The following is a 12,257-nucleotide window of genomic DNA, read 5'->3' as shown; positions in this document are numbered from 1 at the left end:
CCTCACTCAGAATGATGTTCTCCAATTCCATCCATTTACCAGCGAATGATAACATTTCGTTCTTCTTCATGGCTGCATAAAATTCCATTGTGTATAGATACCACATTTTCTTAATCCATTCGTCAGTGCTGGGGCATCTTGGCTGTTTCCATAACTTGGCTATTGTGAATAGTGCCGCAATAAACATGGATGTGCAGGTGCCTCTGGAGTAACAGTCTTTTGGGTATATCCCCAAGAGTGGTATTGCTGGATCAAATGGTAGATCGATGTCCAGCTTTTAAGTAGCCTACAAATTTTTTTCCAGAGTGCCTGTACTAGTCTACATTCCCACCAACAGTGTAAGAGGATTCCTTTTTCCTCGCATCCTCGCCAACACCTGTTATTGTTGGTGTTGCTGATGATGGATGGCTATTCTAACAGGGGTGAGGTGGAATCTTAGCGTGGTTTTAATTTGCATTTCCTTTATTGCTAGAGATGGTGAGCATTTTTTCATGTGTTTTTTGGCCATTTGAATTTCTTCTTTTGAGAAAGTTCTGTTTAGTTCACATGCCCATTTCTTTATTGGTTCATTAGTTTTGGGAGAATTTAGTTTTTTAAGTTCCCTGTATATTCTGGTTATCAGTCCTTTGTCTGATGTATAGTTGGCAAATATTTTCTCCCACTCTGTGGGTGTTCTCTTCAGTTTAGAGACCATCTCTTTTGATGAACAGAAGCTTTTTAGTTTTATGAGGTCCCATTTATCTATGCTATCTCTTAGTTGCTGTGCTGCTGGGGTTTCATTGAGAAAGTTCTTACCTATACCTACCAACTCCAGAGTATTTCCTACTCTTTCTTGTATCAACTTAAGAGTTTGGGGTCTGATATTAAGATCCTTGATCCATTTTGAGTTAATCTGGTATAGGGTGATCTACATGGATCTAGTTTCAGTTTTTTGCAGACCGCTAACCAGTTTTCCCAGCAGTTTTTGTTGAAGAGGCTGCTATTTCTCCATCGTATATTTTTAGCTCCTTTGTCAAAGATAAGTTGCTTATAGTTGTGTGGCTTCATATCTGGATCCTCTATTCTGTTCCACTGGTCCTCATGTCTGTTTTTGTGCCAGTACCATGCTGTTTTTATTGTTATTGCTTTGTAATATAGTTTGAAGTCAGGTATTGTGATACCTCCTGCATTGTTCTTTTGACTGGGTATTGCCTTGGCTATTCGTGGCCTCTTGTGTTTCCATATAAATTTCACAGTAGATTTTTCAATCTCTTTAATGAATGTCATTGGAATTTTGATGGGAATTGCATTAAACATGTAGATTACTTTTGGGAGTATAGACATTTTTACTATGTTGATTCTACCAATCCTTGAGCATGGGAGATCTCTCCACTTTCTATAGTCTTCCTCAATCTCTTTCTTCAGAAGTGTATAGTTTTCCTTGTAGAGGTCTTTCACATCTTTTGTTAGGTTTACACCTAGGTATTTGATTTTTTTTAAGGCTATTGTAAATGGAATTGTTTTCATATATTCTTTTTCAGTTTGTTCATTATTAGTGTATAGAAATGCTAATGATTTTTCTATGTTGATTTTATATCCTGGTACCTTGCTATAGCTATTGATGATGTCTAGAAGCTTCTGAGTAGAGTTTTTTGGGTCTTTAAGGTATAGGATTGTGTCGTCTGCAAATAGGGATATTTTGACAGTTTCTTTACCTATTTGTATTCCTTTTATTCCTTCTTCTTGCCTAATTGCTCTGGCTAGGAATTCCAGTACTATGTTGAATTGGAGTGGAGATAGTGGGCATCCTTGTCTGGTTCCTGATTTTAGAGGGAATGGTTTCAGTTTTTCTCCGTTAAGTATAATGCTGGCTGTAGGTTTGTCATATATAGCTTTTATAATGTTGAGGAACTTTCCTTCTATTCCTAGTTTTCTTAGAGCTTTTATCATGAAATGATGTTGGATCTTATCAAAGGCTTTTTCTGCATCTATTGAGATGATCAAGTGGTTTTTGTCTTTGCTTCTGTTAATGTGGTTTATTACGTTTATTGATTTTCATATGTTGAACCACCCCTGCATCCCTGGGATGAAGCCTTCTTGGTCGTGGTGAATAATCTTTTTGATGTGTTGCTGAATTCTGTTTGCCATTATTTTGTTGAGGATTTTTGCATCAATGTTCATTAAGGAGATTGGCCTATAGTTCTCCTTTTTGGAGGCGTCTTTGCCTGGTTTTGGGATAAGTGTAATACTAGCTTCATAAAATGTGTTTGGCAGTTTTCCTTCCTTTTCTATTTTGTGTAACAGTTTAAGGAGGGTTGGTATCAGTTCTTCTTTAAAGGTCTGATAGAATTCAGCAGAGAATCCATCAGGTCCTGGACTTTTCTTTTTGGGGAGACTCATGATTGCTGCTTCAATTTCATTTTGTGTTATAGATCTATTCAGTTGATTAATTTCCTCTTGGTTCAGTTTTGGATAATCATATGTATCTAGAAATCTGTCCATTTCTTTTAGATTTTCAAATTTATTTGAATATAGGTTCTCAAAGTAGTCTCTAATGATTTCCTGGACTTCCATGGTGTTTGTTGTTATCTCCCCTTTTGCATTCCTAATTCTACTAATTTGGGTTTTTTCTCTCCTCATTTTAGTCAGATTTGCCAGGGGTCTATCGATCTTGTTTATTTTTTCAAAGAACCAACTTTTTGTTTCATTAATTCATTGTATGGTTTTTTTGGTTTCTATTTCGTTGATTTCAGCTCTTATTTTTATTATTTCTCTCCTTCTATTTGTTTTGAGATTTGCTTGTTCTTGTTTTTCTAGGAGTTTGAGATGTATCATTAGGTCATTGATTTGGGATCTTTCAATCTTTTTAATATATGCACTTATGGCTATAAACTTTCCTCTTAGGACTGTCTTAGCTGTGTCCCATAGGTTCCGGTAGGTTGTGTTTTCATTTTCATTGACTTCCAGGAACTTTTTAATTTCCTCTTTTATTTCATCGATGACCCATTCTCCATTAAGTAATGAGTTATTTAGTTTCCAGCTGTTTGCATGTTTTTTGTCTTTACTTTTGTTGTTGAGTTCTACTTTTACTGCATTATGATCAAATAGTATGCATGGTATTATTTCTATTTTCTTATATTTGCTGAGGCTTGCTTTGTGCCCTAGGATATGATCTATTTTGTAGAAGGTTCCATGGGCTGCTGAGAAGAATGTATATTGTGTAGAGGTTGGATGAAATGTTCTGTAGACATCTACTAGGTCCATTTGATCTATTGCATATTTTAGATCTTGGATTTGTTTATTGATTTTTTGTTTGGATGACCTATCTATTTTTGAAGTCTACTTTGTCAGAGATAAGTATTGCTACTCCTGCCTGTTTTTGGGGGCCATTGGCTTGGTAAATCTTCTTCCATCCTTTCATCCTAAGCATATGCTTATTTCTGTCAGTGAGATGAGTCTCCTGTAAGCAACAAATTGTTGGATTTTCTTTTTTAATCCATTTTGTCAAACAGTGCCTTTTGATGGGTGAATTAAGTCCATTAACATTAAGTGTTAGTACTGATAGGTATGTGGTGATTCCTGTCATTTAGTTGTCTTAGTTGTTTGAAGGTTTGATTGTGTGTACCTAACTTGATGTTACTCTCTACTGTCTTGCTTTTTCTTTTCCTGTGGTTTGGTGCTGCCTGCCTTTTCATGGTTAAGTTGGGTGTCATGTTCTGTGTGCAGGATCCTTTGCAGAATCTTTTGTAATGGTGGCTTTGTGGTCACATATTGTTTTAGTTTCTGCTTATCATGGAAGACTTTTATTGCTCCATCTATTTTGAATGATAGTTTTGCTGGGTAGAGTATCCTGGGGTTGAAGTTATTTTCATTCAGTGCCCGGAAGATCTCGCCCCACGCTCTTCTTGCTTTTAATGTTTCTGTTGAGAAGTCTGCTGTGATTTTGATGGGTTTACCTTTGTATGTTACTTGTTTTTTCTCTCTTACAGCCTTCAATATTCTTTCCTTAGTTTCTGAACTTGTTGTTTTAATGATGATATGTCGTGTAGTAGTTCTATTTTGATCTGGTCTGTTTGGTGTCCTGGAGGCCTCTTGCATCTGTATGGGAATAGCTTTCTCTAGATTTGGGAAATTTTCCATTATTATTTTGTTGAATATATTACGCATTCCCTTCGCTTGCACCTCTTCTCCTTCTTCGATGCCCATGATTCTCAAGTTTGGTCTTTTGATGGAGTCAGTGAGTTCTTGCATTTTCTTTTCACAGGTCTTGAGTTGTTTAATTAATAGTTCTTCGGTTTTTCCTTTAATTACCATTTCATCTTCAAGTTCTGAGATTCTGTCTTCTGTTTGTTCTATTTTGCTGGATTGGAGTTCCATTTTGTTTTGCAGTTCTGTTTCGTTCTTTTTTCTGAGGTTTTCCATATCCTGGCCGTTTTCCTCTTTAATGTTGTCTATTTTTGTCCTGAGTTCATTTATCTGTTTATTAATCATGTTCTTTGTTTCACTTTGGTGTTTGTACAGTGCTTCTATGGTTTCCTTTATTTCTTCTTTTGCTTTTTCAAATTCTCTATTTTTGTTGTCTTGGAATTTCTTGAGTGTCTCCTGTGCATTTTGGTTGACCCTATCCAGTATCATCTCTATAAAATTCTTATTGAGTACTTGTAGTATGTCTTCTTTTAAATTATTCTTGTGGGCTTCATTGGGTCCTTTTGCATAGTTTATCTTGATTTTGTTGGAGTCTGGATCTGAGTATCTGTTTTCTTCATTCCCCTCTGGTTCCTGTACTAATTTTTTGCTGTGGGGAAACTGGTTTCCCTGTTTTTTCTGTCTTCCTGTCATTGTCTTTGGTGTTGTTACTGTCCCTGTACTGTGTGCAATTAAGTATTTTCTAGCTTGTAATAATAACAATGGTAATATTTAGAATGGAAGGGTGAGCTGAGATGGAAAGCAAGAAGTTAAAGAAAAGGGGAAAACAAATATACAGACAAGAGGGAGAAAGCAGAACAAGGTATCAGACAAGAAAGTTTCAAAGGTATAAACAGGGAGCGTTAGTGTACTAATTGACAGTAAGCTGAACAGACATTAGAGAGACAGAGAGAGGATTGAAAATCAAAGATAAAAAATAAAAAATAAGTAAATGAAAGAAATAGCTATATATAAAAATGAATTAAAATGAAATGGAAAATAGAAAATTAAAAAAAAAAAACCAAAAAACTTCCAAGTTTATATGCAATGCAGTTTCAGTCTTAATAATTTGGGTGTCCGTCTCAGTCTCCAGTCCTGGAGATGGTGCTCAGATGTTGTTCTGTAGTTGTCTCATCAAAGGGGATGCATAAATTAGAACAAAACTACACACACACACACACACACACACACACACACACACACACACAAAAGCCCCACCAAGTGTCCCAAGTTCAAATGCAATACAGTTTCAGTAAGTTTTTCAGCTTGCAGGTGTAATTCAGTTGTTCTCTCATCAAAGGTAGGGAGAAAAAGAAAAAAAAAGAGTCTGGAGACAGTTCTGAGAGTGGTATCTGCAACTGTGGCTTGCCTGCCTGCTGCTCTCAGCCTGCTGTAGCTGGCGGCGTTATTTATGCAGATCTCTGGGTTGAACTTAGCACTCACCTGGTCCCACAGGCTTTGTTTGGTCAGAGTTCTCCTGTGTGGGAGCCTCTGCTACAGGCTTTCCCCTTTCCAAGCACTGGTTAAGGTGACACTGCCCCCGCATTGTCAGGCCTGAGTGTTTATTTACAGTTCATGTGGGAGGTGGGTCTTCCCCTCTCTCCTGTGCAGTTCTCCTCCTACCTCTGCTTTCACAAGCTTTCCTGCTCCTGCTTACTGGGCGGTGCTGCTGCTCCTGCCGGCCGCCATGTTTATTTACAGTTCACGTGGGAAGTGGGTCTTCCCTCCTCTCCTGTGGAGTTTTTCTCCCTCCGCCACTCTCACAAGCTTCCCCGCTCCTGGTTGCTGGGTGCACGCCCCGCTCCCTCCAGAGGCTCTCCGGACTGCTCGGCTTGTTTATTTACAATCCTGGGAAGGATTCCCTTCCCCTAATCTTCAGCACTCAGGACGCCCCACCCTCTTTCCAGCATGTCTTAATTGTTCTTATTGCTTATTACTCAGTTTCTCTTTTTTTCCCCATGTGAAGGTCAGTCTGTCCAGGGGGCTATGCTGCTCTGGCCCAGGCTTGTCTGTGGGGGGTACCATGGTACCGTGAAGCTCACCTGGTCCGTGTCTTCCCAATCCGTCTGTGTGCCGGCCACTGGCGGCCCCGCGGGCCCTCCTTGTTTCTCCGTTTAACGTGAGGTGGAGATTCTCTGCGTCAGTTGGAGGTGTGGAGGGGTCAAAGTTATGCCTTTTCTCAGTGATTATGCCTGCAAAGTGTGTCTCCAGCGTCTCTCCAAGATTTTACTATAGGAGGCTCGCTTTCTGCTTCCTACCTCTAGCTGCCATCTTGGAATCCCTCTAAATAAAACTCTTAAAGCATATTTTTTAATGTTATGAATGTTGATGTATCAGTCTATACTGACTAGAATTATAGTTGTAGTATCATCTCCGTTATTCTTATGTTTTTATTTAAATTTTTATAAAATATGTGTGGGCTCAAAAAGAATATGTGGTTATTCCTAAATGTTATGAAGCTGACTCATTCTCAGTATTCATAAGAACTATCAGTCTGTTTAAATGTGCTAATTTTTTTATACATGAAATTAACAGTTTTAACAGTCATTGTTAATTATTACAGGACTTCACTCTGGCTATATTAAGTCTATTCAAACAGAATAAGAAAATGTTAATGTTTAAAACACATAAGGAGTGTGTTGCTTCAAGTTATAGCTAGAATAATTATCTGCTTGTCTGATTTGTATTACTGGTACTGTTGTATCGAGTAGATGTGATGGTCATCTATATAATTACTGTATTATTTTTCATAATACATTTCTCGATGCCAAATGAGTCACAGAAATGTACATTAATTGTTCAAAGACTGAAATAGAGCCTAAAGCCACGTAGTAGACTTGGGCTGGGAACTGAGATTGGTTTTTAGTATAATGTGTATAACTTCATTTATAATTTAGTAGGTATAAAAGGAATCTTTATAATTACTTTTATTTGAATTTCTTTGCTTAGCAAGGATAAGTATTTCTTCTTGTCCATTTCAAGTACACATCTATTAACTCTTTTTTGAAGACTTTTTGTTATGGAATTACAAACATATGCAAAATTAATTTGAATGGTATAGTGAATCTCTATGTAACATCACCCAACTTCAATAATGAGCAACTCTGGCCATTGTTTTCTCTATAATCCCACTCACAAACTTCCCCACACCAGATTGTTTTGAAGCAAATCCTGACCATCATAATATATTATCCATAAATATTATAGCATGTAACTCTAAAATGTTAGAAACAAAAAGACCTATAAGCCCATTACCATGTCTAAAAATGTTTATTGCTCAAAAAAAAATTTTTTTTTTGTGGTACTGGGGTTTGAACTCAGGGCCTACACCTTGAGCCACTCCACCAGCCCTTTTCTGTGATGGGTGTTTTCGAGATAGGGTCTCACTAAACTATTTGTCAGGGTTGGCTTCAAACCGTGATCCTCCTGATCTCTGCCTCCTGAGTAGCTAGGATTATAGACGTGAGCCACCAGTGCCTGGTTTGCTCAAAAGTTTTACATATCTAACTAGTGTTAAAATTCCCTGATTGTCTTAGATATTTTTTCTTAATGTTTATTCAACTCAGTATCTAGAAAGATCCATGTATAACCACTACTTTCTTTTTTAGATTCCCCCTCTACTCTCTTGTGCTTTTATTAATTTTTGAAGAAGTTGCATTATTTGTCCTTTATAGTTTTTTATAGTCTGAATTATGATGATTGTATCCTGGTGATGTCATTCAACATGTCTTTCTGCCTTTTATTTCCAGTAAATTGGTAGTTATATCTAGAGAATTGATCAGATTCAGATTCCATTTACTTAGGCAAGAACACTTATTGATGGAATTTGTGTTTTCTAGTTTTTTTCTTTTTCAAATGGTGTTGCAATGAATAGTTTTATACGTGTATCATTTCATGCTTTTGCAATATGGTTTTCACATATACTTTTGTAAATGAGGTTGCTAGGTCACAGGGTAAATCCATGTGAAGTCTTGTTATACATATCCAAATTCCCTTCTGTGGGAGTTGTATCATTTTGCATTTCCACTAGAAATATAATGATTCACCATAGTCTCATGGAATGTTTTGTTAAATATTTGAGTTTTTGCCAACATAAGAGATGAAAAATTGTATTTTAGCATAGTTTTCCTTTTTGTATTTATGTAGACAGTTGTCTGTTGAAGCATAACTCACATCCAGTAAAATGCACAAATCTTAAGTGTAGATCCCAGTGAATTTGACAAATGTATTCACACAAGTAACCAATACTTAAAGTGCCCACTACTTACTGATCTTTATTTTATTAAAGATGGATCTTTTATCCCAAGGGATTTTTGTAGTGGTTCAAGATGCCTATGTAGGGTTTATCTAGAATGATCGTAGTAAACCACACACAGGAAAACTTGAGTTTCTGCTTCTTTTATAAATTCATTTTTTTCACCTTTTTTTCCAAAGGATTTTTAAATCATAAGCATTCTGCATAAGTCATCTTCTATCTTAAATATTGATTTTATATGGCTTATTGCCCAGTAAAATGAATTGCAATCACTTAGAAATCTGTTGATAAAGATACAACTTTAAATCTTTTTGTTGTTTTTACGAGTTTATTTTTCTTCATTTTTGGCCTGAGGATAGAAGTAGGATCAATGAGTGAATTTATAAAAAAAAAAAAAAAAGAATCAGGATGTTGTACAAAATACTGGAAGAGTCTAGTGAAAAATAGTAACTTTATTTTGCCTTTATAGTCTACTTAATTGGCCTTTTCCTGGGTCCAAAGGCAACAGCATTGATTTTTCCTAAGCTGTAAAAATGTGTCTACATCTTCCACCAGTGCATTTTAATTTATGTGTGTGTGTGTGTGTGTGTGTGTGTAGAACATGAACCAAATATGTCAAAGAAATCTAATTTTAAAAGTCGTGTCTATTGCAACAAACTTTAGAGATAGATGGCAAATTAGCTGGAATAAGTTTTAGGATATATATATATATATATATATATATATATATATATATATATATACATATATATATATATATGGATATGGATATATATATCCTTCTAAGTGCTGGGATTACAGATGTGTGCCATCACACCCAGTTTAAATTTTAGGTGTTCTTAAAGCAAGTGCTGGAGTATCAGAGTTTATAAATACTATATACTTCTATTTTTTAGTATGTAAAATAGAGACTGCCAGATGTTTGTCTGCATTACTGTCTACCTTTTTTTTGTTTTAAATTTCATTGTCATAGCACTCCACTTTTCTTGTGGGAAAGATTTTGACTTTGACTTTGTATTTTTTGAGTAGTCTTTGAGTTAATTTGTTTTCTTATATCCTAATTTTGAATCAGAAACCAGAACAGCAGAAGGATAAACTCAAGGTTAAAGTAATCAGTGAATAGCAGCTAGAAATAGCATGCATTATGAAGATTCCTTTTTGGAAGTTGTCTTCTGAAGTTTTAATATCCTCATTATTGATCTTTTAAAGCTATCAGAGTACTCAATATTCTAGTAGCAGAAAAATTATGAACTATGCATATTTCATCAAGTTTCTGATTTTTATTTTTGCACATATTTAAAAGTAACAACATGTAATGTAGGAGCTCAGAGTACACATGAGTATGCGTCAGAGGGTAACTAGAAACAGACACTACTTGAGGATTTAGAGTAGAGGGGTGTTTAATGATGGAAAATGGTTATGCAGGTGATAGAGCTGAGAAGTAGAGGACTGTGGGACCATATAGAGATTAAGACCCACTGGGCATCAAAGAGGCCAAGGAGACATAGAGAAGCCAGACTGTCCCACACGCAATGGGTTATCTCTGAGGTTACCAGAGAAAACATGGACCCATGATGGTAATGTCCAGGGAACAGTTGGAACAATGGAGAAGGTGCAGATGCTTCTGAGACCCCTCTGAGAGTAGAGCTGTGGGGATAGGGCAGTGTTTTGCCTTTCCTTTCCTTTCAGCCTTCAATCTCTCATAGCCAGTATTTTCCTTGACTGAGCCCAGTTGGAAGCTAGCCAGAGGGGTGCCTGAGACATATAGGCTGCTGTGTGTTTTGGAGCAGATCAGGGAGATGGCAGGAATGGATTTAGGACAACAGATCCAGGTCTGACATAACTTGGCAGCAGAAACCTCAAAATACTAATTTTGTGCTGCATTTTTAAAAGTCATAGAACTTGTTATACATAAATGTAGTTGAACATTTAGGTGTCCTGCTATGTGATTTTTCACTCTTTCTTTATTAAGTGCCTTCAAATAAATACTTGCCTAAATTTGAAAAATGTATTTATAAAGTCATAGAGTTGAAAGATAAAAATTGCATGTTTCAGGTCATATTTCTAGTAAGTGCTGAAGCTGGAACTAAAGCTGCATTTCCTAACAACTTAGCTAATGTGTCTTTCCCATCTTATGATAAGGGGTCAGATAGAAACCACCCACACTTCAAGGCTATGTGACCCTGATGTTTACAAGCAATATGACCTTGACTAAGTCTTTGAACTTCTCTTACCTGTGGTGTCCTCATCTGTAAAACAGCAATAATGACACCCACAATACCTGCCAGGGATGATGTGTCCAAATGGGGACAAATGTATAGAAAACTTTCCTTTTGGGGCAGTACTGGGGCTTGAATTCAGGGTCTTAAGCTTGCTAGGCAGGTGCTCTACCACTTGAGCTATGCCCCAGCCCATTTTGATTCAGTTATTTTTCAAATAGGGTCTCACATTTGTGCCTGGCAGGCCTTGACTGTAATCCTACTGTTTTTGCTTTCTGCTTAGCTGAGATGACAGGCATGGTACCACCATACCCAACTTTTATTGGTCAAGGTGGAGGTCTTGCCAACTATTTGCCCAGGCCGGTCTCCAAACATGATCCTCCCAATCTCTGCCTCCCAAGTAGTTAGGATTATAGGCGTGAGCCATCATGCCATGCTGTGTATAGAAAATGTTTTAAAAACTTTCCTAGGTTGTATAAATTAGGGCTCTATTTATTGTATGTATGAAAAATAGAATGTCTTTGACTTCCTTTTTACACCTTCAAAACAGTTTTTATATTGGTCAGTCTTCCAAACCACTTTCTCTTTCCTCTCCCTGCTTTGTAATATAGTACTTATTTTAGGTGGATTGTGTGTTAGAAGATTCACTAATAAGGAGGGAAAAACAGTAGTATAACTTTGAACATACAGATTGACATCTCCTTTGTGGAAAATATATTTTAAAAACTTTTAAGTTGCTATTGTTTTTGTTCTTCTAAATGTAGATCAGAAAAGCAGTGAAGATTTCAAAGATATCTAAAGAACACATGCTAATAAAACAGCATAAGCAAGTGTGGTGGCAGGAACACCAAAGGCTAAATGAAGCCAGGTAAGAACTGGGGAGAATTCAGTGAGAATGTGCAGGAATTACTAGGAGCTGTGGGTATCCAGTCAGGTGTCCTATAATGGTCCATGTTAATTAAAGTTATAGTTTGAAGTCAAGTCACATTAAAATCTTTATTTTCTCAGCTTAATCTGAAACCCAGGGAATATGTTAATATGGCTTTTGCCTGCTATAGGGAAAAAAAGAGATAATTGTTTCTATCTGCCAATCACTTCCTCTTCTGCACTCCCCTCCCCCCTCGTGCTTGCATTTGCATGTATTCTACTTAGCACATTGCACTAGGAAGTTTTGCTGACATATTTGTGTAGTCTACAGAGAGTGGTCACCTCCTCCAGGGTCAGCTTCATACCATATTCCTCTCTGCATCATGGGTATATAAAAGGAGATATGTAAATACTTTTAGTTCACTGATAAAACAATGAACTAAGGAGTTCAAATTGTTCTGTGGTTTTCTTCCTTCCTTCGTTTCTTCCTTCCTTTTTTTTTTGTGGTATTGAGGCTTGAATTCAGGGCCTCATGCTTGCTAGACAGGTGCATGCTTGCCAGCCCTCAGGGGTTTCAGCCATGCTGCCAGCCCTCAGGGGTTTTCTTTATGTAGTTGCATGATGACGTATTAAATTCTGATTTTTGACTTTTTATTTGCAGCAGTCACTTAAAAATAAAGCAAAACAAAATAATATTTTTATATAATCTTTTTTAGGGGTAGTACTGGAGTTTGAACTCAGGGCCTCACACT

General features: G+C 36.8%; 1 protein-coding gene across 5 annotated transcripts in view; it reads left to right on the top strand.

Moving 5' to 3' along the window:
* Ccdc148 (coiled-coil domain containing 148) overlaps positions 1-12,257 on the top strand; it is a 297,747-nt gene that overhangs the window by 78,234 nt on the left and 207,256 nt on the right. For all 5 annotated transcript variants that reach the window (XM_074070859.1, XM_074070858.1, XM_074070860.1 and 2 more), the window contains one exon: positions 11,403-11,506. In XM_074070859.1, coding sequence (XP_073926960.1) covers positions 11,403-11,506 — 104 coding nt within the window. The remainder of the gene's footprint in view (positions 1-11,402; positions 11,507-12,257) is intronic.

Source organism: Castor canadensis, chromosome 4 (assembly GCF_047511655.1).
Source record: "Castor canadensis chromosome 4, mCasCan1.hap1v2, whole genome shotgun sequence".
Lineage (NCBI taxonomy): Eukaryota > Metazoa > Chordata > Mammalia > Rodentia > Castoridae > Castor > Castor canadensis.
This window is presented reverse-complemented; position numbering and strand designations above follow the sequence as displayed.